The sequence below is a fragment of the Haematobia irritans genome, chromosome 4 (genome assembly GCF_050003625.1).
Source record: "Haematobia irritans isolate KBUSLIRL chromosome 4, ASM5000362v1, whole genome shotgun sequence".
NCBI lineage: Eukaryota > Metazoa > Arthropoda > Insecta > Diptera > Muscidae > Haematobia > Haematobia irritans.
Window position 1 is genome coordinate 154340561 of NC_134400.1, and position 25158 is coordinate 154365718.

The 25158-nt window shown below is 34.6% G+C and overlaps 1 protein-coding gene across 1 annotated transcript; it reads left to right on the forward strand.

Annotated features, from left to right (window-relative positions):
* The first annotated feature begins 16615 nt into the window (after positions 1-16615).
* LOC142236257 (uncharacterized) lies at positions 16616-17600 on the forward strand. The gene has a single exon (XM_075307528.1). The coding sequence runs from the start codon at positions 17151-17153 to the stop codon at positions 17421-17423; it is 273 nt and encodes a 90-aa protein (XP_075163643.1). The 5' UTR covers positions 16616-17150; the 3' UTR covers positions 17424-17600.
* The last annotated feature ends 7558 nt before the right edge of the window (positions 17601-25158 follow it).

Here is a 25158-nt window from a genome sequence, read left to right on the forward strand (position 1 = left end):
ATTGCTATAATGTCATGTAATTATTGGTTGCGATACGGAATTCCTTCTTATAATATGCCAAAAATATTGAATGTTATCAATTTCGTGAAATTCATGGGAAAATATCAGAATTACAGGATTATTCATGAAGAGTTGTTAATATGTATTAGCCGTTGGCTGTCACCTTTCAATGTTTTATTCTATGGTATTTAGTAGTAGAAACTACACAATTTTTGTTTGAGTTAAAATAAATAACATCTTTGGGAGAACATATTTAGAAGTGCTTTTAAAGTTGCGCCTTTAGAAGAACTTTCAATTTTGTTTGCTGGGAATCTTTTGCCCTATATGCATTTACACATGTGGTCAAATTAATAAGTACAGTACAGTTTTTTTATGTTCCATGATAAATTTAAGAAATATATTTATTGAAAGCAAAATAAAGTCTATAATTGATATTAATGACATACATTTAACTTAAAAGTAAATAATTTTCTGGAAAAGACAAGTGAAAGGAAAAAGCTAATCCAAATAAGGCAAAATAATAGTCAAAATTGAATGGACAAAATCATAAGTACATTTTATAAATCGTGAAATATACAGGTCTACTTAAATTTTTTATACCCTGCGCCACACTTGGAACAGGGTATTATAAGTTAGTGCATATTCTTGCAACACCCAGACGAGATAGACACATGGTGTCTTTGGCAAAAATGCTCAGGGTGGGCTCCTGAGTCGATATAGCCATGTCCGTCTATCCGTGAACACATTTTTGTAATCAAAGTCTAGGTCGCAGTTTTAGTCCAATCGACTTCAAATTTGGCACAAGTATGTGTTTTGGCTCAGAATAGAACCCTATTTTGGAAGAAATCGGTTCAGATTTAGATATAGCTCCCATATATATATTTCGCCCGATATGGACTTATATGACCCCAGAAGCCAGAATTTTACTGTAATTTGCTTAAAATTTTGCACAAGAATAACAATTAGTACTATAGTAAAGTGTGTCAAATTTTATTGAAATCGGTTCAGATTCAGATATAGCTCCCATATATATCTTTCGCCCGATATGGACTAATACGTTCCCAGAAGCCAGAGTTTTACCCCAATTTGGTTGCAATTTTGCACTAGGAGTACAATTAGTAGTGTAGTCAAGTATGGCAAATTTTATTGAAATCGGTTCAGATTTAGATATAGCTCCCATATATATCGTTCGCCCAATTTACACTCATATTACCACAGTGGCCAATCTTTTACTCCGATTTAATTGAAATTTTGCACAGGGATTAGAATTAGCATTGTAGCTATGCGTGCCAAATTTGGGTGAAATCAGTCCAGATTTAGATATAGCTCCCATGTATAGCTTTCGCCAAATTTGGTTGAAATCGGTTCAGATTTAGATATAGCTCCCATATATATGTTTTTCTGATTTCGACAAAAATGGTCAAAATACCAACATTTTCCTTGTAAAACCGCCACTGCTTAGTCGAAAAGATGTAAAAATTACTCTAATTTTCCTAATTCTTGTAATACATATATATCGAGCGATAAATCAAAAATAAACTTTTGCGAAGTTTCCTTAAAATTGCTTCAGATTTAAATGTTTCCCATATTTATACCCTGCCCCACACTGTGGAACAGGGTATTATAAGTTAGTGCATATGTTTGCAACACCCAGAAGGAGACGAGATAGACACATGGTATCTTTGGCAAAAATGCTCAGGGTGGGCTCTTAAGTCTATATAGCGATGTCCGTCTGTCTATGAACACGTTTTTGTAATCAAAGTCTAGTTCGCAGTTTTAGTCCAATCGACTTCAAATTTGGCACAAGTATGTGTTTTGGTTCAGAATAGATCCCTATGGATTTTGGAAGAAATCGGTTCAGATTTAGATATAGCTCCCATCAGGGATCCGGAGCGTGGAGCGGAGCGGAGCAAGCCCTTTTTTTGCCGGAGCGGAGCGGGATTTCTAAAATCCGGAGCGGAGCGGTTTCCAAATGAAAAACCGCTCCGCCCCGAATAAAATATTACTTGAGTGAAATGTGTAACTTTGAAATTACACTGTGTAGGTAATTTCAAATATATCTAGTACTTAGCGTAGTGTGAGTAAACGTTTAAAATGTACTATATGTATTTTTGTACGTACGTACATTGGGGAAACCACAACGTGTTTCCATCATAGGATGGGGGTATATTAACTTTGTCATTCCGTTTGTAACACATCGAAATATTGCTCTAAGACCCCATAAAGTATATATATTCTGAGTCGTGGTGAAATTCTGAGTCGATCTAAGCATGTTCGTCCGTCCGTCCGTCCGTCTGTTGAAATCACGCTAACTTCCGAACGAAACAAGCTATCGACTTGAAACTTGGCACAAGTCGTTGTTATCGATGTAGGTCGGATGGTATTGAAAATGGGCCATATCGGTCCACTTTTACGTATAGCCCCCATATAAAGGGACCCTCAGATTTGGCTTGTGGAGCCTCTAAAAGAAGCATATTTCATCCGATCCGAAACTTGGAATTTGGTACATGGTGTTGGTATATGGTCTCTAACAACCATGCAAAAACTCGTCCACATCGGTTCATAATTATATATAGCCCCCATATAAACCGATCCCCAGATTTGGCTTGCGGAGCCTCAAAGAGAAGAAAATTTCATCCGATCCGGCTGAAATTTGGTACATGATGTTGGTATATGGTCTCTAACAACCATGCCAAAATTGGTCCACATCGGTTCATAATTATATATAGACCCCATATAAACCGATCTCCAGATTTGGCTTGCGAAGCCTCAAAGAGAAGCAAATTGCATCCGATCCGGCTGAAATTTGGTACATGGTGTTGGTATATGGTCTCTAACAACCATGCAAAAAGTGGTCCATATCGGTTCTTAATTATATATAGCCCCCATATAAACCGATCCCCAGATTTGGCTTGTGGAGCCTCTAAGAGAAGCATATTTCATCCGATCCGGCTGAAATTTGGTACATGGTGTTGGTATATGGTCTCTAACAATCATGCAAAACTTGGTCCACATCGGTCCATAATTATATATAGACCCCATATAAACCGATCTCCAGATTTGGCTTGCGAAGCCTCAAAGAGAAGCAAATTGCATCCGATCCGGCTGAAATTTGGTACATGGTGTTGGTATATGGTCTCTAACAACCGTGCAAAAATTGGTCCACATCGGTTCATAATTATATATAGCGCCCATATAAACCGATCCCCAGATTTGGGTTCCGGAGCCTCAAAGAGAAGCAAATTTCATCCGATCCGCCTGAAATTTGGTACATGATATTGGTATATGGTCTCTAACAACCATGCAAAAATTGGTCCACATCGGTTCATAATTATATATAGCCCCCATATAAACCGATCCCCAGATTTGGCTTGCGAAGTCTCCAAGAGAAGCAAAGTTCATCCAATCCGGTTGTAATTTGGAACATGGTGTTAGTATATGATCTTTAAGAAGCGTGCCAGAATTGGTCAATATCGGTCCATAATTATATATAGCCCCCATATAAAACGTTCTCCAGATTTGACCCCCGGAGCCTCTTGGAGGAGCAAAATTCATCCGATCCGGTTCAAATTAGGAACGTGGTGTTAGTATATGGTCGCTATCAACCATACCAAAATTGGTCCAATCACACAAAAATTTATAAGTTTATTTCTATAGAAAATTTAGTGAAAATTTTATTTCTATAGAAAATTTTGTTAAAATTTTATTTTTGTAGAAAATTTTGTCAAAATTTTATGTCTACTTTGTCAAACTGAATTATATACGTATTGGATCGCTCTTTTTTGATTTAATGTATACCACGTATGGACTTACATACAATTTAGAAGATGGTGTTAGGAGGTTTTAAGATACCTTGCCATCGGCAAGCGTTACCGCAACTTAAGTAATTCGATTGTGGATGGCAGTGTTTAGAAGAAGTTTCTACGCAATCCATGATGGAGGGTACATAAGCTTCGGCCTGGCCGAACTTACGGGCGTATATACTTGTTTAGTAATTGTTTTCAAAAACGGCAAATGTCAAAATATATCTCTAGTATGTGTTATAAAAGTAACAACAGTACTTTCGATCAATTTCATCCCGTATTACTACAAAGATGTTTGTAATGAACGTCAAATAAATGCAATTAAACGATCTTATTTATATTTAATTTTTTAGTTTTCTACACTGAAAAGAATATTGTCGTGAAGTCAAAGATTTCATGTCCTTAGAATAAGAATGCAAATTTTGCTTAACATGGAAGACGCATTTCTCTAAAATAAAGTTTTTTTCCTTGTCCAAAATTCAATAAACTTTTGAATGAAGTTGTAATGTCCTTATAATTAAGTGATTTTACTTAAAAACGTGTATCATAACATGAAAGATAAAATTTTTGAGGTAAGGTCAACGTGACTTTAATAATTAAGAAAAATTCTTTAAAATTAATAAAATTGTCTTTAAATTTGTTTCCTTTTTGCATCTTGCCTACAAAGCAAAAAAACGTTAAAAAATAAGACATGTTTTTCAACACTTTATTTTAAAGACGCTTTTTACTTGAAACATAGCATAATTTCTACTGGAAGTCGAGTCTTAATATGGAAAATAAATTTGTCGTTAACTCGTTTTTAAAGGATTTTGATAACAACTGACGAAAAAAATCTAAAAAAATTAAAAATTAACATTTGCTTCCTAGAAGCAAGTACATAACCCCCAAATTTAAAAGAGAATTGCGTCTTTAAAGTATCCTTACTTGTATTCTCCGCTTCTTTGGCTCGGAATTAATACCCAAACTGTTAAAGTAAAGACAAAATCTTTGGAACCGGGCATGCTTTTTTTCAGTGTAAGGACATTCATATTTGCTTTACTATTGTACTATATCCTAGCATTCTCTTATTTCTGATATTAGTTCTCGAAAATTTAATTAAAATCATGGATAGTTTCAATTTTAGTTGAAAATGTGCGCAAATACATTTATTTTAATTTTTTCTCACATTGAAAACTAATGACTTGATTTGTATTATTGCATGTTATCTACTTTTTTGAGAACGAACATTTCTTAAAAACGCTGTTCGAAAATGTATTTTTACAATAAAGGGGAAAAAAGCGAAATTAGGTAAGACTAGATCTGAGTAAGAATAGTAAGAATATTCGTAGGTATACCACGGACTGATTTCGATCGAGGTTGTTGCAAACATAAACATACACACACACACATTACAAATATAACAAACCTCTGTCTGTTGCAAAACAAAAAAAACTTTCGGAGATTAGTTACTTCTACTCTGTGTATAGACTTTCAATTCCAATCAGCGTTGCCGTTTTGGTCCGATCGGACCAAAATTGGTCCAAAAGACTTCTAATTTTTAAATTTGGTCCAATGGTAGGACCAAACAGAATTTGGTCCATTTTGGTCCATTTTCATAAATTTGGTTTTTATCACATACCCAGCAAAAAAAGCGTCGCCAAAAAAGTAGTGAAACTGTTCTTTTTGGATCCGGAAGCGGTGCAAAATTGAAGCAGAATTTAACATGGACTTGTCATAGGACGGATGTCCACCATTTCAACAGCCGCTGCACTGAATTGACATCACTTCTTAAGGTGTCAGGTGAATTCAGTGTTTTGGATGTGAATTAAGAATTTTTATAATATTTAGGCAAATGAATAATTTTTAAAATTTTTTATGATTTTTATAGCGCTTGTCTGGAACGTTTTTCATCAAATATTTTCAAAAATTCGCAAATTTTTCTAGAAAGGATTTAACATTTTTTTCGGCTAAATTTAAATAATTTGTACCATTTTATTAATTCTTAATATGTTTTCAACCTATTTAAAACAAAAAAAAAATAAACTTCCCCATAAAAATATGAAAAAAAACAGGTTATAAAAAAAATTGACTCAAATGAACTTCCTGTGTAGTTGAAATAAAGAACATATTTGGAAGGGCATTTTTGGAAGTTATTTTAAAGTTGTGCCTTGAGAAGAACTTCTAATTTTTTTTGCTGGGATATTAAATAGTAGATGGTGCACCGCAAAGAATATTGTCGGGAGGCCAAATATTTCACATGCTTAAAATACGAATACGAATTTTGCTTAGAATAGAAGACGTATTTCTCTGAAATAAAGTTTTTTCTTGTCTATAAGTCTCTAAACTTTTCAATGAAGTCTGTTTGTCCTTATTCGACATAAAAATGTGTATCCTAACATGAATGAAAATTTCGTTTTAATGAAGTCAAAATGGATTTAATATTTCTGAAAAAATCTTAAAAATTAATAAAATATTTCAACACACTGTTTTAAAGTCATTATACCCTAAACCACATAGTGGTTAGGGTATAATAAGTTTAATCTGCCAAAAAATGTGCCTACCAGAAATATTGATTTTAGACCCCATAAAATATATACCGATCGACTCAGAATCACCTCCTGAGTCGATCTAGCGCTTGGTGTCCGTCCGTCCGTCTGTCCATGTATTTGTTGTTCACAGGATTCCGGTCGCAATTGTTAACAGATTTTGATGAAATTTGGTACAGGGAGTTTTTTGGGCACAAGGACGAACGCTTTTGAATTTGGAATTTGTTGAAAGAGTACAACAATGATGGTAAGTAATATATAAACTAATAAAATAACATTTTAAGATACGTTTTTTTAAGAATTTATATTATGATAATCAACGTTCTGAGATTGCGATTTAAGTGTGGTGGATAATTTTCTTCAATCCCAGTCAAACATGGCTGTATCGGAAAATTTCGTAAGAGAAGATGACATTAAAGATATCAAGCTCGCATTTCGGCACAGAGAAGTGTTCTGCAATTTTGGTATGAATGTCGAGCACACCCTCTGTATGAGCTGGCATGTGTAGTTCTAGGTGTTCCAGCTACACAAGTGAGTGTAGAGCGGAATTTTTCTATATATATATATAATCACTTACGCTGCCGCCTAACGGAAGGAAATCTGTCAAACATACTTTTAATTAATCTAAACACAAAATCTAAATAATTAATTTTTACTACTATTTGTTATGCATAGCAAGAAATACTGTTTGCTTTTTTTGTTTTTCTTTTATAATACAACTATTGAAGTATTTTTTTTTGTTTTCGTAAAATAAAACTCAATTGAACAAATAATACAATGTTTGTACTATAATTTTCTCGAAGAGGAGCCGAGCGATTTTTTTTTCTCGGAGCGGAGCGGTTTTTTTTTCTCCGGAGCGGAGCGAAAAAAATGGACCGCTCCGGATCCCTGGCTCCCATATATATATTTCGCCCGATATGGACTTATATGGCCCCAGAAGCCAGAGTTTTACCCTAATTTGCTTAAAATTTTGCACTAGGAGTACAATTAGTAGTATATTCAAGTGTGCCAAATTTTATTGAAATCGGTTCAGATTTAGATATAGCTCCCATATATATCGTTCGCCCGATTTACACTCATATGACCACAGTCGCCAATCTTTTGCTCCGATTTAATTGAAATTTTTGCACAGGGAGTAGAATTAGCATTGTAGCTATGCGTGCCAAATTTGGTTGAAATCGGTTCAGATTTATATATATAGCTCCCATATATAGCTTTCGGTCGATTTACACACATATGACCACAGAGGCCAATTTTTTGCTCCGATTTAGTTGAAATTTTGCACAGAGAGTAGAATTAGTAGCTATGCGTGCCAAATTTGGTTGAAATCGGTTCAGATTTAGATATATCTCCCATATATAGCTTTCGCCCGATTTACACTCATATGACCACAGAGGCCGATTTTGAACTCCGATTTAGTTGAAATTTTGCGCAGGGAGTAGAATTAGCATTGTTGCTATGCGTGCCAAGTTTCGTTGAAATCGGTTCAGATTTAGATATAGCTCCCATATATATGTTTTTCCGATTTCGACAAAAATGGTCAAAATACCAACATTTTCCATGTAAGATCGCCACTGTTTATTCGAAAAGTTGTAGAAATGACTCTAATTTTCCTGAACTTCTAATACATATATATCGAGCGATAAATCATAAATAAACGTTTGCGAAGTTTTCTTAAAATTGTTTCAGAGTTAAATATTTCCCATATTTATACCCTGCGCTACACTGTGGAACAGGGTATTATAATTTAGTGCATATGTTTGCAACACCCAGAAGGAGACGAGATAGACACATGGTGTCTTTGGCAAAAATGCTCAGGGTGGGCTCCTGAGTCGATATAGCCATGTCCGTCTGTCCGTGAACACATTTTTGTAATCAAAGTCTAGGTCGCAGTTTTAGTCCAATCGACTTCAAACTTGGCACAAATATGTGTTTTGGCTCAGAATAGATCCCTATTGATTTTGGAAGAAATCGGTTCAGATTTAGATATAGCTCCCATATATATCTTTCGCCCGATATGGACTTATATGGACCCAGAAGCCAGAATTTTACCCTGATTTGCTTGAAATTTTGCACAAACATAACACTTAGTCGTATAGTTAAGTGTGCAAAATTTGATTGAAATCGGTTCAGATTTAGATATAGCTCCCATATATCTTTCGCCCGATATGGACTTATATGGACCCAGAAACCAGGAATTTTACCCTGATTTGCTTGAAATTTTGCACAAACATAACACTTGGTCGTATAGTTAAGTGTGCAAAATTTGGTTGAAATCGGTTCAGATTTAGATATAGCTCCCATATATATCTTTCGCCCGATATGGACTTATATGGACCCAGAAGCCAGAATTTTACCCTGATTTGCTTGAAATTTTGCACAAACATAACACTTGGTCGTATAGTTAAGTGTGCCAAATTTTATTGGAATCGGTTCAGATTTAGATATAGCTCCCATATATTGCTTTCGCCCGATTTAGACTCATATGACCACAGTGGCCAATTTTTAACTCCGATTTAGTTGAAATTTTGCACAGGGAGTAGAATTAACATTGTAGCTTTGCGTGCCAAATTTTTTTGAAATCGGTTCAGATTTAGATATATCTCCCATATATAGCTTTCGCCCGATTTACACTCATATGACCACAGAGGACAATTTTTAACTCCGATTTAGTTGAAATTTTGCACAGAGAGTACAATTAGCATTGTTGCTATGCGTGCCAAATTTGGTTGAAATCGGTTCAGATTTAGATATAGTTCCCATATATATGTTTTTCCTATTTGGACAAAAATGGTCAAAATATCAAATATTTTCCTTGTAAAATCGCCACTGCTTAGTCGAAAAGTTGTAAAAATTACTCTAATTTTCCAAAACTTCTAATACATATATATCGAGCGATAAATCATAAATAAACTTTTGCGAAGTTTCCTTAAAATTGCTTCAGATTTAAATGTTTCCCATATTTTTTTACTAACATTGTGTTCCACCCTAGTGCATTAGCCGACTTAAATTTTGAGTCTATAGATTTTGTAGAAGTCTATCAAATTCTGTCCAGATCGAGTGATATTTAAATGTATGTATTTGGGACAAACCTTTATATGTAGCACCCAACACATTTGACGGATATGATATGGTATCTAAAATTTAGATCTACAAAGTAGTGCAGGGTATGATATAGTCGGCCCCGCCCGACTTTAGACTTTACTTACTTGTTTTTTACTAACATTGTGTTTCACTCCAGGCCGTTAGCCGATTTAAATTTTAATTGTAGATAATTTATATAAATATAAAAAGTTTTGTCCAAATCGGTTCAGATTTTAATACATGAAACCAAATATGTATATAGCCTCCATATAAACTGATGCCAGTTCATAATTATATATATATATAAAACCCATATAAAACCAAGTTTTGACTCACGAAACCTCTTGGAGTAGTAAATATCAGGATTATATCGGTATTTATAAACTCCTCTATAGTTACAAACCGATCAAGAACGAAAGCTCCTTATGTAGGTATTTAATATGCCTTTTTTTATCGAACACAGATTCTGTATGGACTAACTTACAATTCCCATCAGTAGTTGCAAGTAATTCGACTTTAGTAGAATTTTGTACCAAAAGATGCGGCCTAGACAAATCCCCATTGCTCTTTTGCAGGAAAAGTTTCCGGCCAATGTTAGCTTTGGAAGAGATGTTCACAATTGGATAACGACTTTTTGATTTTTAACTCCTTGGGATTTCTTCTTTTAGAGCAAAGTGCTGGGTGAGATCTACGCCAAGAACCAAACGATAATTTAAGAGGACCTAGTGCATCTTATGTATTTATGCGATTTGCTTATTTTATGGAAAATATACGGTCCTAAAAGCGTAGTCGTTGTGATATCGAAGGATCTCAAACAACTGCGACAATGGAACAACATTTGCGAAAAATAAGAAGAACATTCTCACATTTTATTTCTTTTTTTAGCGTGAAGCGTCAACATCTTGTGTAGACATTGTCATACTACTTTCAAATTGTCATGTACAATGTGATGGCAATATTGCCAGAGTGATAAAAACATCAACAGCTAAAATAACATTTTTGGAAATAACCTGAAAGGCAAAAAAAAAATATATTTGCTTTGCCCCAATTTCCTCCCACTATATATACAAAATAAATAGGCAATAAATTTATACAAGGCGGGAACATCTCTTATTGGGCAACACCAATGCATCATGGAAATATTGCACATCATAATAAACTTTTGATAGAGTTAGGTCTAGCCGATCGGTTTTTTTTTGTTTGATAAATATAAAATAAAATAACAAGTATTGTCAAATGGGATAGCATATGGTAGAAATTTTTGTTTTGTTTTTCACACCGCAATTTTCATAAAATATTTTGACGAAATATTTAGTAAATATTGCATAAACAACAACTAAGTCAAGAGATTATTATCAAAATGTGTAATTCAATTAAATACAATTTAAATTTAGTAACTTAGTTTGAAAATCGCCACGCGAAAATAAGAGGGTGGTTCGACAAACATTTATTTTCACCGCATGATGCAACAATTTTTCAAAAATGTATTTCAATTCCATGTATCTTATCATCATTTATATTCCACCTGAAGATAGTTTTTGCTAGTCCAAATCGACTAATATACAAATATTTGTCTCTTCAAAGAAAACGAAACATTTTAAGACATTTTGTCATGTGAATTAATAACTATGAATTGATTGTTATTGCAAATTTTTATGTAGTAAACAATTGGGTCATTTGTTTTAAAACGCTTCATTTGTGAATGCATGTTAGTATAAATCTTTGATCATTCACATTTGAAATGGGTTGAGATATGTGTGTCCACTGAAGAAAACCCCCCGATGGAGTCTGCGACACATTATGTAGTCAGAAGTTCAGTAGAATATGAATCCAAGAAAACAAAAAGGCCAATTTGATATTTAGATGAATCACTACACATTCATAAGAGGACAGAAACCACAATCTAAATTTGGACAGACAGATAGATGAGATTAATATTGACACGTGAGATTGTTTAAAAAAATCAAATTAATTTTCTTAATTTTGAATTTCATATAACATATACTGTACGTAGGGATTCCAAAGTGGAAGCAAAAATTATTGAGAAATTTGTTTCAAAATACTCTGGAATAATCGCAGAAATTATTAAGAGATATATTTCAGAATACTCTATACCCAAAGAGAAAATACAAAATTTTAGACAAACGAAATTCCCCTTCAATGTAAACTATTTTCCTTAAGAGCAAATAAAGCCTGATTTATGAGAAACGATCAAACGATTGTTCCTAATCTTTTTTATTTATTTATAAAGAAAATTTATTAGCTTCATAAGAAACAAGTAAGGAAAGTCTAAAATCGGGCAGATCTAAATTTTCGATACCATATCACATCCGTCAAATGTGTTGGGGGCTATATATAAAGGTTTGTCCCAAATACATATATTTAAATATCACTCGATCTGGACAGAACTTGATAGACTCCTACAAAATCTATAGTCTCAAAATTTAAGTCGGCTAATTCACTAGGGTGGAACACAATGTTAGTAAAAAACAAATAAGTAAAGTCTAAAGTCGGGCGGGGCCGACTATATTATACCCTTCACCACCATGTAGACCAACATTTGTGTTACCATCTCAAGTACTTCAAATCTGCTGGGAGCTATATAAAGCTTTGCATTTCCAGATAAAATACTTATAATGGAGACAATTTTTTATACTTCTGCAAAATCTCTAGAATTAAAATTGAAATCGGCTAACGCCCTGGAATGAAACACAATGTTAGTAAAAAATATGGGAAATATGAAGCAAGAGAAATTTTAAAGCAATTGTACAAAAGAGCATTTATGATTTATCACGCGATACTTATGTATTCGAGATATAGGACATTTTTAGTAACATTTACAATTTTTTGCTACTCAGCAGTGACGATTTTACAAGGATATTGGTTAGATCTTGCCAAGATATGTGGTCAAGGGTGGATTGTGATATATTATTTGATCAAGTCGGGCGAATTGGAGCCTTATTTAAAACTCAACCGTTCTGTGGAAAGTCTGGCATTACAGTGTGTAGGATATGACAATGATATGGGGAAATCATCACAGAATTTTGTGTAAAGTATGGGAATTTGGCTTTATTTGTATAAACCGGAAGAACGAATATATGGAGGTTTTATCTAAATCTGAACCAAATTTGATCAAACTTGACACACTTAAATATCATATTAAATATATTCTCTGTGGAAACTATCCCGTCACTTGGAGGAAAATCCCATTGACAATGGGTCCAAAATATGAAATAGTCTACCATATTTTCCCACCTCTGGTGTACATATATATGGGAGCTATATCTAAATCTGAACCGATTTTAACGAGATTAGGCACACATAACAATATCATTAAACGTACCTCTCTGCAAATCACTGCAAAACTCTGGCTTTTGAGGCCATATAAGTGCAAATTGGACGAAAGATGTATATGGGAGCTATACCTAAATCTGAACCGATTTTAACCAAAGTTGGCACACATAAATATACCATTAAACGTACCTCTCGTGCAAAATTGAAACTAAATCACGGCAAAACTCTGGCTTTTGAGGCCATATAAATTCAAATCGGACGAAAGATATATATGGGAGCTATATTTAAATCTGAACCGATTTAAATAAAATTTACCAAGCATTGGTAGAATACCAATACTGCTCTCTACGCAAAATTTCACGAAAATCGGTAGTAAACTTTGGCCTCTGTGGTCATATGAGTCTAAATCGGACGAAAGTTATATATGGGAGCTATATCTAAATCTGAACCGATTTGGCTAATATTTTGCAAGTTTTTCGAGACTCATAAAATATTCGGATGTACGGAATTTGAAGAACATCGGTTGATAAACACGCCAATTATGACCAGATCGGGTATAAATATATATGCCAGCTATATCTAAATCTGAACCGATTTTTTCCAAAATCAATAGCGATTGTCTTTGTCCCAATAAACGACCCTATGCCAAATTTGAGGACGATCGGACTCAAACTGCGACCTGTACTTTGCGCACAAAATATATGAACAGACAGACGGACGGACAGACTGACAGACAGATAGACAGACATCGCTAAATCGACTCAGAATTTAATTCTAAGACTGTGTACTAAACGATGGGTTTCAGACTTTTCCCTCTTGGCGTTACATACAAATGCACAAACTTATTATACCCTGTACCACAGCAATTTTAAGGAAACTTCGCAAAAGTTTATTTATGATTTATCGCTCGATATATATGTATTATAAGTTTAGGAAAATTGGAGTCATTTTTACAACTTTTCGACTAAGCAGTGGCGATTTTACAAGGAAAATGTTGGTATTTTGACCATTTTTGTCGAAATCAGAAAAACATATATATGGGAGATACACACAGAGAATAGATTAGTTGGAATTCGGTTGAATTTACGAATATTCTGTATTTAGAAATAAATAAAAGTTGATTATACCAATTTTCTGTACTTACATGCATTTGGTCATACCTGTAACCATTAGTTGAGATTTTTAACAGATTTTCTGTCGTGCTACAAGATAATTGGTTGTGGCAACCGAACCTACCTCATTTGATTAATTTTGATTCAAATTGGTTGATACGACCAACCGTAAGGAAAATTCTCAACTATCATTCAGCAGTTACCACTTTCATATAGTATTCACAACCGAATAACATTTCGAATTTTTTAAATGTCATTTGTATTAATGAAAATAAGTTGAAGAATTTTTTGTATTATTTGAAACTTTAAAACAAACAAAAAATGGCAAAAATATTGATATTTTTTGTTATTTGTGATCGTAACAGAGCAAGAATGGTCTGTGAAGAGGATGTGGGCAAGAAATTAAAAACAATGGTTTGTATTGGAAATATTTTTTACAGAACTCAACTCATTGTGCCGCACTTCTAGCATGTATAAAACATAAATTCGGAGGTTGAGGTTCAGCTTGGATCCAGAACTTTGTAAGAGGTAAAATCTACTCTTCCAAGCAGATCGGTTTTACTTCTAGTCCCGTGCAATTTGGGTGATCAGTGCTCCTTCTTGTCCCTGAAGAAGATAATTCGAGAGACCGGTGTATATGAGAACAATAACCTATACCAATATAAACCAAATTTTTCCAATTTTAGGAAAAAACAAATTAACTCTAGTTTTCCAATTTCACCAAAATCTGATATAAATGTCGGTTTCGAGAAACACAACAAGTCAGAGCGGGAAATTGGGCTATACCAAAAACTGAACCGATGCACTCCAAATTCCATACACATATTCCCGGGACCCAAAATATCTAAGATTCAATTTGCTCGAATAGAAATTGCGATGTCTCGATGCTAAAGAACCCAACTCAGATCATCACTTTATATGGTGCTATATTAAAACCATCTTCAAATTTGACCTGCATGCAGACAAAAGACGAGTTTGTGTAAAATTTCAGCACGGTAAATTCATTATTGAAAGCTATAGCGTCATTACAACAGACACACAGCCAGAAATACAGAAGGATATCGTCTTAGAATTTCTCCCTGATCAAGAACAAATATAGGTTTATATAGTCGGAAATCGATATTTCGTTTGCGTTACAAGCGGAATGATAAATTTATTGCAATGGAATGATGGTGAGTATTCAAGTAAGGCAAGTCTAAAGTCGGGCGGGTGGGTTATATTATACCCTGCACCATTCTGTAGATGTACATATTCGATACCATCTATGTACAAAATTTCCGAAGCGACACTATGACATCCGTCGTCATTGGGCGAAAGATATGTATTAAATCTGAATCTGATCCAATTTCGACCAAATTTAGCGTAACCGGAGTAAAAGTTTGCCGTCAGTATTTATACACACAGAAAACAGTTTGGTTGGAATTCTTGACAGTAACCGACTCGAACGGATCAGTCCCCTTTATAAGTCCTGCATGGTGTAGGGTACTTAGAATTCGGCTAGGCCGATCTTTCAGTCGTTTTTATTTGTACAAATCAATTTATTAAACGATGGTTTTTTGTTTTTTTTTTTTAGCAAAGATTTTTTGCCGGTTTGGATGATTTGATCAATTTATAACGAAGGATATATAAGCTGATTTACAACCAACTTAATTGCAAACAAAATTCAATTTTCATCTTTTGTTATGAAATATATATATCTTGTAGTTAGAACAGTGTGTACCACTATAAACATATTTAAATATAATAAAATATTTAACTGGAAAGGAATTGCTTTTTAATTCGGTCATGACTATTATCAAGGTTGGGCAACACAACCGAATTATGAATGTAATCACAACCAATGTCGTCGGCAGACCCAACCAACACCATATGTGATATTAGTTGTATCGACCGAATCATTCGGGTGACACAACTGCCAACTGATAGTAGCTGCAACTGCCAAAAGGAGGTTGGCAATAAATTCGGTTATCACAACCAATCCGTATTTTCTGTGTATATCTACCGATTTCAACCAAATTTGGCACGCATAGCTTCAATGCTAATTCTACTCCCTGTGCAACATTTCTACCAAATCGGAGCAAAAAATTGGCCTCTGTGGTCATATGAGTGCAAATCGAGCGAAAGCTATATTGTCGAAATCAGAAAAACATATATATGGGAGATATATCTACCGATTTCAACCAAATTTGGCACGCATAGCTACAATGCTAATTCTACTCCCTGTGCAAAATTTCAACCAAATCGGAGCAAAAAAATTGGCCTTTGTGGTCATATGAGTGCAAATCGAGCGAAAGCTATATATGGGAGCTATATCTAAATCCCCTATATAGACCTATCACCCGTTTTGAATTTTTAGGCTTCTAGAAACCGCAATTTTTACCCATTTGGTCTGATTGGAAATGTAGAGATATTGTGGAGTCAAAACAACCGAATGGGATTTTTATCATTATCACATTTTTATCGGTCCGTTTCCTCTAAAACTCAAACAAAAATGATTCTTATAAATCCCGATTCCGATGGGTATTTAAGGCTCGGTCCTATCGAACATTCTGCTGTATATACTTATTGTTGTTTAAATTAATAAAAAATATTTTCCCAGAAAAATTTTGAGGCGCTTAAATTCATATCACTCCTTTCAGATACCCTCTATACATGACATCCGGTATAGTACAAATCTTCCTTAAAAAAATAAATCTTTGAAAAAAGTATTTATCCCTTCTCTTTTGAGCAAAGTAAGACATTTTGCGGATCGTGTTTGGTGTTCATTTTATTTCATTTAGTACTGCTTCGTTGATAATACAAAGAGGATGCCATTTGTGTCGCTCTTCGAAATAATGCTCAGTTTATTTTGATAAACCGGCAAAGTACAACGCTAGAGAAAGAGAGTACGCCAAAAAAGAAATACGTTTTTATGAAAATAAACGCGAAATCAAAATACGTATTCGGAAAACGAAAATCGAACGACAAGGTTGTGTGAAATAGGCACGCTAGGTAGTATTCTACTAAGTGAAAATAATTGTGAATTATTTTACATATACGTGCTCGGGGACATATGTACATAAATAAAAAAAAAACTATTTTATTTAGAGTTAATAAAAAAATTAAAAATCACTTGTGAAATTATTCCACGCATCACTCGCAAATAATAGCAAAATATTAAAAAAAAAATCCAAGAACACAACCAAAACTGTTTACACTTTCGTTTTTGTTTTCATCTTGCTCCGTCTCTCCATCTCGCCCACTCTCTCTCTGCCGCTCCATAACAGCTGACGAATGTGAGCCCTGGGGAGATAGGTAAACTAGTAAACGCAATACAAGACGAGGCAACTAGAATGGCAATACTTTTAGTACACTTGCGGCGTTTGATACTCTTGATGAGCATCATTTATCTGAGTGGTGCTTTTGTGCGGAAACTGTTGAACGGCTCGCGTCAAGCGTATCTGCTGCACATGAATGGTTCTGGCGGCGGGAAATCAATGCTGTGGGCGAAGCATTTGCATTTCCAGTGGTGGGCCTATATCTACACTTGTTATGCCTACGTGGTGCTGGTGAATTATGTGAATATGCGGCGCTCCACCACTGTCATGGAAGTCTTCTTTACATGAGTGTCCCTCTTCTCAAGAAGTACCAATCTGATCATCTTCATGTTTCGTCATCATCACCACCATCATTATTGTATTGTCCGGGGGTCGAATGTCGTTTATGGGTTGACATCTGAAAGTGAAAATCTTATGCTGTGCAATAAACTGATCGTAATAAAAATAAAAATTTTAGAATGTGCATTTTTGTGTTCGTTTTCTTATTCGTTGAATTGTTTTTTTTGTGATTTGCCTTTTTCATTTTCTCTTTGGCACTTTTCTTTTTATTTCGTTCGGTTGCATTCTATTTTTGTATTTTAGATTTATGAGCATAGGCACGCATTTCATGAGATAAATCATATTGTGTGGGTACATTGTTGTCACCATCATCGTCACAGCTATAACAGACGCATGCAATCTGTCTAATCAGAAATGAATGAGGTGGGAATATTAATTGGGGGAAATGACTTAATTTTATTTAATATAAAATCACAAAACAATTAAACCTCTTAGAGAGAAGCTTTGACACATTAGGAAATGTCGTCAGCAGTCCTGAGAGGGGATAAACCACCTTTTGGTGTTCGCTAGAAACCAGCACCCTTTGTGTGCAAGATAGGCAGGCTAACTATACTCGTAAAGGTTAGTAAACCCAATTACATAAAAATGGTGTAAAATATATTAACACCTTTACGAATATGTTAAAAATGTTCAACTCATAATTTAAAGGTTAATTCAATTTAGGACGTCTAAACAATCACTACAAAGGAGACTGTCCTTCATGTAATGTCTACACTCTCAAAAAAAAAAATCGCTTCTGTAACATATACCCCAAACACATTTTCAAGCATATATATTTTCAGCAATGGTCCAAACAAAATATTGTTTGTATTGTTCAAACATATTATGTTTCACCTTGGAGCAAACACTAGTAGAAAAAAATTTAATGAAATTTTCTTTGTGTGGATATATGTTTATAGACTATTTCTAAATTAATATATATTTGCATCTAAGCATATTATATTTATAAACATTTGATGTCCCAAACATAATATGTTCTAATATATTAACATATATGTCCCAAACATGTTATGCTAGTTTAGGAACATTATATGCTTGCACTTAAAAATATTGCGTTAAAAAATTTGAATTCTAAACATATAATTTTTACACCCAAACATATGAACAGTCTTTTTCGTCCGTATAGCAAAAACGAGCTTCCAAGAAGTTATTTTGGATCCCCAATTTGTGATCCGAAAATAGTACAAACTAGATTCATCTATAAAGGGGGGTATTAAGTTCGAGTTTAGCTGCTAAAACCGTGTACACGAATAAATCAGTAAAAACAGTATAAAATTGTATATCTTTGATGCAAATTTTACTTGATGGGGAATATCCCAAAGAAACTTTTCACAAAGTTTATATTCTTTTTAATGGATTATTAGAGAAAACTAATCGTGAAAAATGGCGATTTTAGCGTCTAAACTGGAACTTATTACTCACCTTAATGAATTTTACATGGGCTTGTCATTGGACGGAAGTACTCCGTTTATATATTCTTTGCATTGCTTTAGAAGTTGTCCCTTGGAGCAGATTTGAATGAAGAAATTTAAAAATAAAAAAAAAAACATTTTTTATTTTTGTTAAACTTTTATTTTCTTATTAACTAATTTGAAAAACTTATTCGCTCCATCCAGAGGGTGAACCTGGGTTTGTTGTCACCATTTGTCCATTTAAAATCAAGAGAAAAATGTTATTTTTGGTAATTTGTAAAACATTCTCAAAAGAACATTCATGGAGATGAAAAAGTTGATAAAAAAAGGCACATATTAAAATCCCTGCGGGGGTGAAATTTTTAATTTTATTTCCATAGTCCATTGCGGCATTTAATTGTCCAAAATTTACTCTATACGACGAAATAGCGTATTTTCTAAGTCTTGTTCAAAAGAACTTCATCGGATGTGAATAAATATTGATGGGGGATCCAGGGATGCGCCTAAAAAGAAATGTTTGTGGAACAAGTTCCAATTTTTGTTGCTGGGTGCAAGTTATGTCCGGGTAAGCTCGGAAACAGCAGAGTATGATCATGTGGTGACCTCCCCCAGATCCGACTTCTTGAAAATTGGATTTGCTTGAAATTTTCAGATGGGATGACCTCTAGACAAAGATACGCAAGCGATTGTTTATCACAATCAATTCATTCATTATACCCTTCACCACTACTGTGGTACAGGGTATAATAAGTTTGTGCATTTGTATGTAACGCCAAGAAGGAGTAATCATAGACCAACCTTTTAGTATACGGATCGGCTTAGAATTAAATTCTGAGTCGATTTAGCGATGTCCGTCTGTCTGTCTGTCCGTCTGTCTGTCTGTCCGTCTGTCTGTCTGTTGATGTATTTTTGTGTGCAAAGTACAGCTCGCAGTTTTAGTCCGATTGTCCTAAAATTTGGTATAGGGTCCTGCTTCGGCTCAAAGACGATCCCTATTGATTTTGGAAAAAATCGGTTCAGATTTAGATATAGCTGCCATATATATTTTTCACCGATCTGGTCATAATTGGCGTGTATATCAACCGATCTTCCTCAAATTCCGTACATCCGAATATTTTATGAGTCTCAAAAAAATTGCACAATATCAGCCAAATCGGCTCAGATTTAGATATAGCTCCCATTATAGCTTTCGCCCGATTTACACTCATTTGCCCACAGAGGCCAATTTTTAACTCCAATCTAGTTGAAATTTTGCACAGAGAGTAGAATTAGCATTGTTGCTATGCGTGCCAAATTTGGTTGAAATCGGTTCAGATTTAGATATAGCTCCCATATATATGTTTTTCTGATTTCGACAAAAATGGTCAAAATACCAACATTTTCCTTGTAAAATCGGCACTGCTTAGTCGAAAAGTTGTAAAAATGACTCTTATTTTCCTAAACTTCTAATACATATATATCGAGCGATAAATCATAAATAAACTTTTCCGAAGTTTCCTTAAAATTGCTTCAGATTTAAATGTGTCACATATTTTTTTACTAATATTGTGTTCCACTCTAGTGCATTAGCCGACTTAAATTTTGAGTCTATAGATTTGTAGAAGTCTATCAAATTCTGTCCAGATCGAGTGATATTTAAATGTATGTATTTGGGACAAACCTTTATATATAGCCCCCAACACATTTGACGGATGTGATATGGTATCGAAAATTTAGATCTACAAAGTGGTGCACGGTATAATATAGTCGGCCCCGCCCGACTTTAGACTTTCCTTACTTGTGTTTTTATAGATTTCTCACAATCTTCGGCAATTTTTCAACGTGTGTTAACGTCGTTTAATCGGGCTCAAATTTTGGCTATCCCAATATCTGGAAAGGGGATTCGTTTTGTGGGGTTGAGGCGAATGCTCCTAGTGGCACCAGGTCGCGTTTTCGAAGCTAAAGGCTGGCGTAACTCGGTTTGACTCAGAGTTACAACAATTTTTTTTTATTTATAGTCTTTCACTTCAGCGAGGAATCCTTACAGATTTCCTTTGCAAACAATTCCTACCTAATTTTTTTGAATGCTTCCGAAGACATTTTCCTATAAAATAAATAAATTATGAACAACATTATAATTCCAAAAAAAATTTAGACCATTTTGTCGCCAGAGAGTATTCTTAGTTTTCTTCTTCAATTTGTAAAGATACATGTATTTTTTAACGAAACATAAATGTTGCCACACATTATTAAAGATGAAATGTTGCCACAGCTACTAATGAAGACGCTAGAGAGAAGCGACTGCGTACATAACAATTTTTCCTTCCCTAGAGTCACGATAATGTAAAAATTATTAAAAATTGTGTAGAGGAAAAAATTCCCTACATTTTGCTGTATTTGAAAAAGTCTGACCCTATGTCCCTACAAGACGCACAATATTAGAATTTTTAAATTGTATGAGAACGTAGAGGGTGATCACTTGGTGAAAATATGGTACTTCATGTTTTAATATCTGATGGTGGTGGGAGACCTATCTCTTGCCCGACTTCTTGAAAATTGGACTTCAGTTTTCCGATTTTCTTAAAATTTTCAGAGACAAAGATCCGTTGTTGAAACCCCTAAACTTCACCGATTTAAATAGGGTGTGGACGGAGATTATGAAATTAATATAGAGTATCTGACTGAGAGGGAGACCTACCCGTAGTCCGGTTTTTTGAAAATTGGGGCGGCATCTACTTTATTTTACGAAATATGTGCGGGGAGAGGATCTCACTTTTGCCCGGTTTTTTAAAGGAATAGTGAAAAAAACGAAACTTTCCCGATTTTCTTTAAATTTAGAGGGAACGTGGAAGAACGTAAATAAATTAACACATTGTACACGATCTTTTGATATCTGGTCCGGGAATAGTAAAAAATCTAAACTTATTCGATTTACTTGGAATTTATAGGTAACGTGGGTGAGGTTACGAAATGAATATGTGATTTATCGATATCTGGTCGGGGACGTTATGGAAAATAGAAAGTTTTCCTATTTGTTTGAAATTTAAGAGGGCCCGACTTTTTTTGAGGTAAAAAACTTAAATTTCCATGAAATTGACAAGCAACATAGAGGGCTCTTCATTTTCGAGTATATGTTTGGAAAGGTCATCTTCCCCGTGCCAGGCATTTTAAAAATGTTATTATGCTCAATTTTTCAAATAAATAACTTTTAACAGGTTGGCTGATAACTCCCCGGTCTAACAAAGAAACACACATTTTTTTTGTCAAAATTCGTTTTTATTATTCAACATAGTTCCCTTCAAGAGCGATACAACGATTATAACGACCTTCCAATTTTTTGATACGATTTTGGTAGTACTCCTTCAGTTTTGCCTCAAAATAGGCCTCAGTTTCGGCGATCACCTCTTCATTGCAGCCAAATTTTTTCCCTGCGAGCATCCTTTTGAGGTCTGAGAGCAAGAAAAAGTCGCTGGGGGCCAGATCTGGAGAATACGGTGGGTGGGGAAGCAATTCGAAGCCCAATTCATGAATTTTTGCCATCGTTCTCACTTTTTCTTCTTCATATGGGGCCATTTTGCCGCGATTTCGACCTTCAAACCCTCCAATAACGCCATATAATAGTCACTGTTGATGGTTTTTCCCTTCTCAAGATAATCGATAAAAATTATTCCATGCGCATCCCAATAAACAGAGGTCATTACTTTGCCAGCGGACTTTTGAGTCTTTCCACGCTTCGGAGACGGTTCACCGGTCGCTGTCCCCTCAGCCGACTGTCGATTGGACTCAGGAGTGTAGTGATGGAGCCATGTTTTATCCATTGTCACATATCGACGGAAAAACTCGGGTGTATTACGAGTTAACAGCTGCAAACACCGCTCAGAATCATCAACACGTTGTTGTTGTTGGTCAAATGTGAGCCCATTTTGCACAGAGCTTCCGCATATCCAAATATTGATGAATGATATGACCAACACGTTCCTTTGATATCTTTAAGGCCTCTGCTATCTCGATCAACTTCATTTTACGGTCATTCAAAATCATTTTGTGGATTTTTTTATGTTTTCGTCGGTAGCCACCTCTTTCGGGCGTCCACTGCGTTCACCGTCCTCCGTGCTCATTTCACCACGCTTGAATTTTGCATACCAATCAATTATTGTTGATTTCCCTGGGGCAGAGTCCGGAAACTCATTATCAAGCCAAGTTTTTGCTTCCACCGTATTTTTTCCCTTCAGAAAACAGTATTTTATCAAAACACGAAATTCCTTGTTTTCCATTTTTTTTTCACAATAACAAAAGTTGCTTCACAAAAGACGCTCTATCTCACAAACTAATTGACTTACAGACGTCAAATTTTGACACGAATCATTTGAAGGTTGGTACTATATAAAAATAATATGCATTTAATACAAGCGACGCCATCTATGTGTCAGACCGGGGACTTATCAGCCAACCTGTTAAATATTTACTTCCTCTGATTTATTTGGCAGGAAACATAATATTGTTATGTAGTTGAAATAACATACTTAATTTTTCGTTGAGGAGAGACATTTAAATACGCAATATATAAAACTCTTCCATGCGTGAACCCTTTGGCTCTTAAAGATAAGTGCTGCCCGATTCCCTCGAATGTTCCTCGAAGTTTTAAAACGGTCTCCCGGTTTTAAAAATTGTCCTCTCAATTTCTATGTGGGAGCAAAAAATGACAGCTTCATGGTAACAGCTAGCAATTGTTGCAACAAGTTACACATCCTGGATGACACCATGATATTTGTTTTTGTTTTAGGCCCATCTGAAATCCTGAAAATAAAAGAAGAAAAGACATTAGTAAGGATGTTTAATAAGTACATCAGACAGGCATCCAAGGCAACAATGGTTTACGAATTCCCTTCGTGAATTCCATATCGATCTGTGTCTGCTTATGTGCGCAATTTTGGCTGTTATTTTATTCATTTGCCCCCTAACGTCGAATATTGATATTTGTATTATGGTTGTTGAACATGCTAAACGAATAGGATGAAGCCGTTTACATTGATTAACTATAGATGGCGACTCTTGGTGAGGATAACTAAAAATATTATAAAGGCAAAGAACCAGTATTAAAGAGCATGGGTCACGCATTTCTGAAATGTAATATATAAAGGGTGGTTAAATTGTAAGGGCCGATGTTGAATGTGAACCACAACTAAACGCCAAGTTTTTTTCCGAATTTTATTTGACATTTCTCTATTTCAGACTTACTCAATTTGAATCATGGAGAGATACATAATCCAACAACGTGTTAAATGGTTCCAAGAAATGGCAACAGTGGATAATCAATTTTCGAAGAAAATCATCTTCAGTGATGAGGCACATTTTCACCTCAGTGGATTCGTCAATAAACAGAATTGCCGCATTTGGGCGAATGAGAATCCAAGAGTGATTGTCGAAAAACCAATGCACCCACAAAGAGTGACTTTTTGGTGCGGTTTATGGGCTGGCGGCATCATTGGGCCGTATTTTTTCCAAAATGAGGCCGGTCAGGCAGTTACTGAGAATGGTGTTCGCTATCGTGAGATGATAACGAACTTTTTATGGCCCGAATTGGAAGATATGGATGTGGACGATGTGTGGTTTCAGCAGGACGGTGCCACTTGCCACACAGCTAACGAAACAATGGCTCTTTTGCGCAACAAATTCAATGGCCGTGTTATCTCACGTAATGGCGATGTCAATTGGCCGCCAAGATCATGTGATTTGACACCGTTGGACTTTTTTCTTTGGGGTTATTTGAAAGAAAAGGTGTACGTCGATAAGCGAGCAACAATACAAGAGCTAAAGGATGAGATAATTAGGCACATTAACGGCATAGAACCTCCATTATGCCTCAACATCGGTCCTTGAAATTGTAACCACCCTATATATATATATATATATATATATATATATATATATATATATATATATATATATATATATATATATATATATATATATATATATATATATATATATATATATATATATATATATATATATATATATATATATATATATATATATATATATATATATATATATATATATATATATATATATATATATATATATATATATATATATATATATATATATATATATATATATATATATATATATATATATATATATATATATATATATATAGGGTGGTTAAAATTTCAAGGACCGATGTTGAGGCATAATGGAGGTTCTATGCCGTTAATGTGCCAAATTATCTCATCCTTTAGCTCTTGTATTGTTGCTCGCTTATCGACGTACACCTTTTCTTTCTAATA